Source organism: Octopus bimaculoides, chromosome 23 (genome assembly GCF_001194135.2).
Source record: "Octopus bimaculoides isolate UCB-OBI-ISO-001 chromosome 23, ASM119413v2, whole genome shotgun sequence".
Lineage (NCBI taxonomy): Eukaryota > Metazoa > Mollusca > Cephalopoda > Octopoda > Octopodidae > Octopus > Octopus bimaculoides.
In genome coordinates this window covers 31,457,172-31,458,823 of record NC_069003.1, presented here as the reverse complement: position 1 = coordinate 31,458,823, position 1,652 = coordinate 31,457,172, and the positions used below count along the sequence as shown (strand labels likewise).

At 36.4% G+C, this 1,652-nt stretch overlaps 1 protein-coding gene across 1 annotated transcript in view; it reads right to left on the bottom strand.

Annotated features, from left to right (window-relative positions):
- Window positions 1-1,652, bottom strand: part of LOC128250595 (venom phosphodiesterase 2-like) — a 38,924-nt gene that overhangs the window by 30,228 nt on the left and 7,044 nt on the right. The window contains exon 3 of the mRNA XM_052975955.1: window positions 1,181-1,235. Within this exon, the coding sequence (XP_052831915.1) occupies window positions 1,181-1,235 (55 nt within the window). The remainder of the gene's footprint in view (window positions 1-1,180; window positions 1,236-1,652) is intronic.

The window sequence follows — 1,652 nt, the reverse complement described above, 5'->3', positions numbered from 1 at the left end:
CCCACCACCATTATCATCATGAGCATCATGCATTATTATCATTATTACTAATTTCAATTAATTTTTTTTTTTTTTTTTCCCCATATTGCATTCTTTTCACACATGTCTAAAACCAATAATATATGATTTGTTCTGCTTCCAGTTTTCACAGTTTGTTCTCTGTTAATTTCCTTTCCGGAAATGAACAATTTTTTTTTCCCCTCTCTCTCCTCTCCACCGTCCTTGCACCAATCTTCTTCAAATGCCTTTTATTGTTGCACTTCTGCCATTCAGACCAATCATGCTTCAAACAGGAGACTGTCAACAAGTGACAATGGTAGTACATCTCTTGGCATTAAAACTACATCCTCGTTCGTTAGAATTAAAGCTCATGATGACGATTGGTGCCATGAGTTATCCCCAAAATGTCCAAACTTTCATAAACAAGCACCTGCATTCAATGAGTATTTATATTTAATATTTAACCCTTTTAAGGCGGCGAGCTGTCAGAAACGTTAGCACGCTGGCTGAAATGCTTAGCGGTAAAGGCCACAGAAACTAGATCATCTATTAACCCTTTAGTATTTAAACTGGCCATGTCAGGCCAAAATGTTCTACCCATTTTATGCACAAACTGGCCAAATCAGGTCACCAACATGTACCCTGTAATGTCATTGTAAAAATAAACAAGAGCACTCAGAGAGTGCAAACCTCTGCCAAGGCAACACCAACGTCCTCTCGACAATTAGCCAGAGATGATTTTTAAAATGAGAATATCTGAAATAAACTTGACTGCTCTCACAAACGAGAATACTAAAAATGAACCTGACTGCTCTCAAAAATTAAGTAAAAAAAAAAAAAAAATCCAGAATTCTTGTCCGGTGCTGGATCAATCCCAAGATCTAATCAGTCTGTGCCAGTCATGAGGCCAAACATCCCTGAAAGTTTCATCCGAATCTATCCAGCGGTTCTTGAGATATCTTGTCCACGGACAAACAAACAAACACAACTGAAAACAATACCTCTGCCTTCACAAAGGCGGAGGTAATGATCACATCAACAAAATCTTGAACTCATGAGATAAAGCCTGATTAATTAGGAACAAAGTGAAGAAGAAATATGCATTGCATTTGAGAGAGTAACCTGAATGCTAAAGTGTTAATGTTTTGGGGTAATAAAAACTCTGAGGTAAGTTACTTACTTGTCTGCTGTTGTCAAGATCATAATTGATTTTTTTGCCTTCGGTTTTGGATGACCTGTCAGAAAAATATAATAGAAAAATCTTGAGAGACATTCTTTTAGTCTTTTATTCGTCCAAACTCTTCTATCTATGAAGAGTGAGCAAATCTATTCTCTATCTAGGACTAAATGGAAGAACACACCTAAAATATAGATGCAGGAACTGAACATGGTGGTATTGTCAATGATGATGATGATGATGATGATGAAAACAACAAAAATAGGGATGCAATGCTGTTGGTGCTATTGATGATGATGATGATGATGATGATGTGTATGTGATTTGGATATCTTTTATCTTTTACTTGTTTCAGTCATTGGACAGCAGTCACATTAAAGCACAACCTTGAAGGGTTTTAGTCAAATGACTTTTATATTCATATTTCTAAATGCAGTGCTCCAGCATGGCCAGAGTCAAATGACTGAAATAAGTA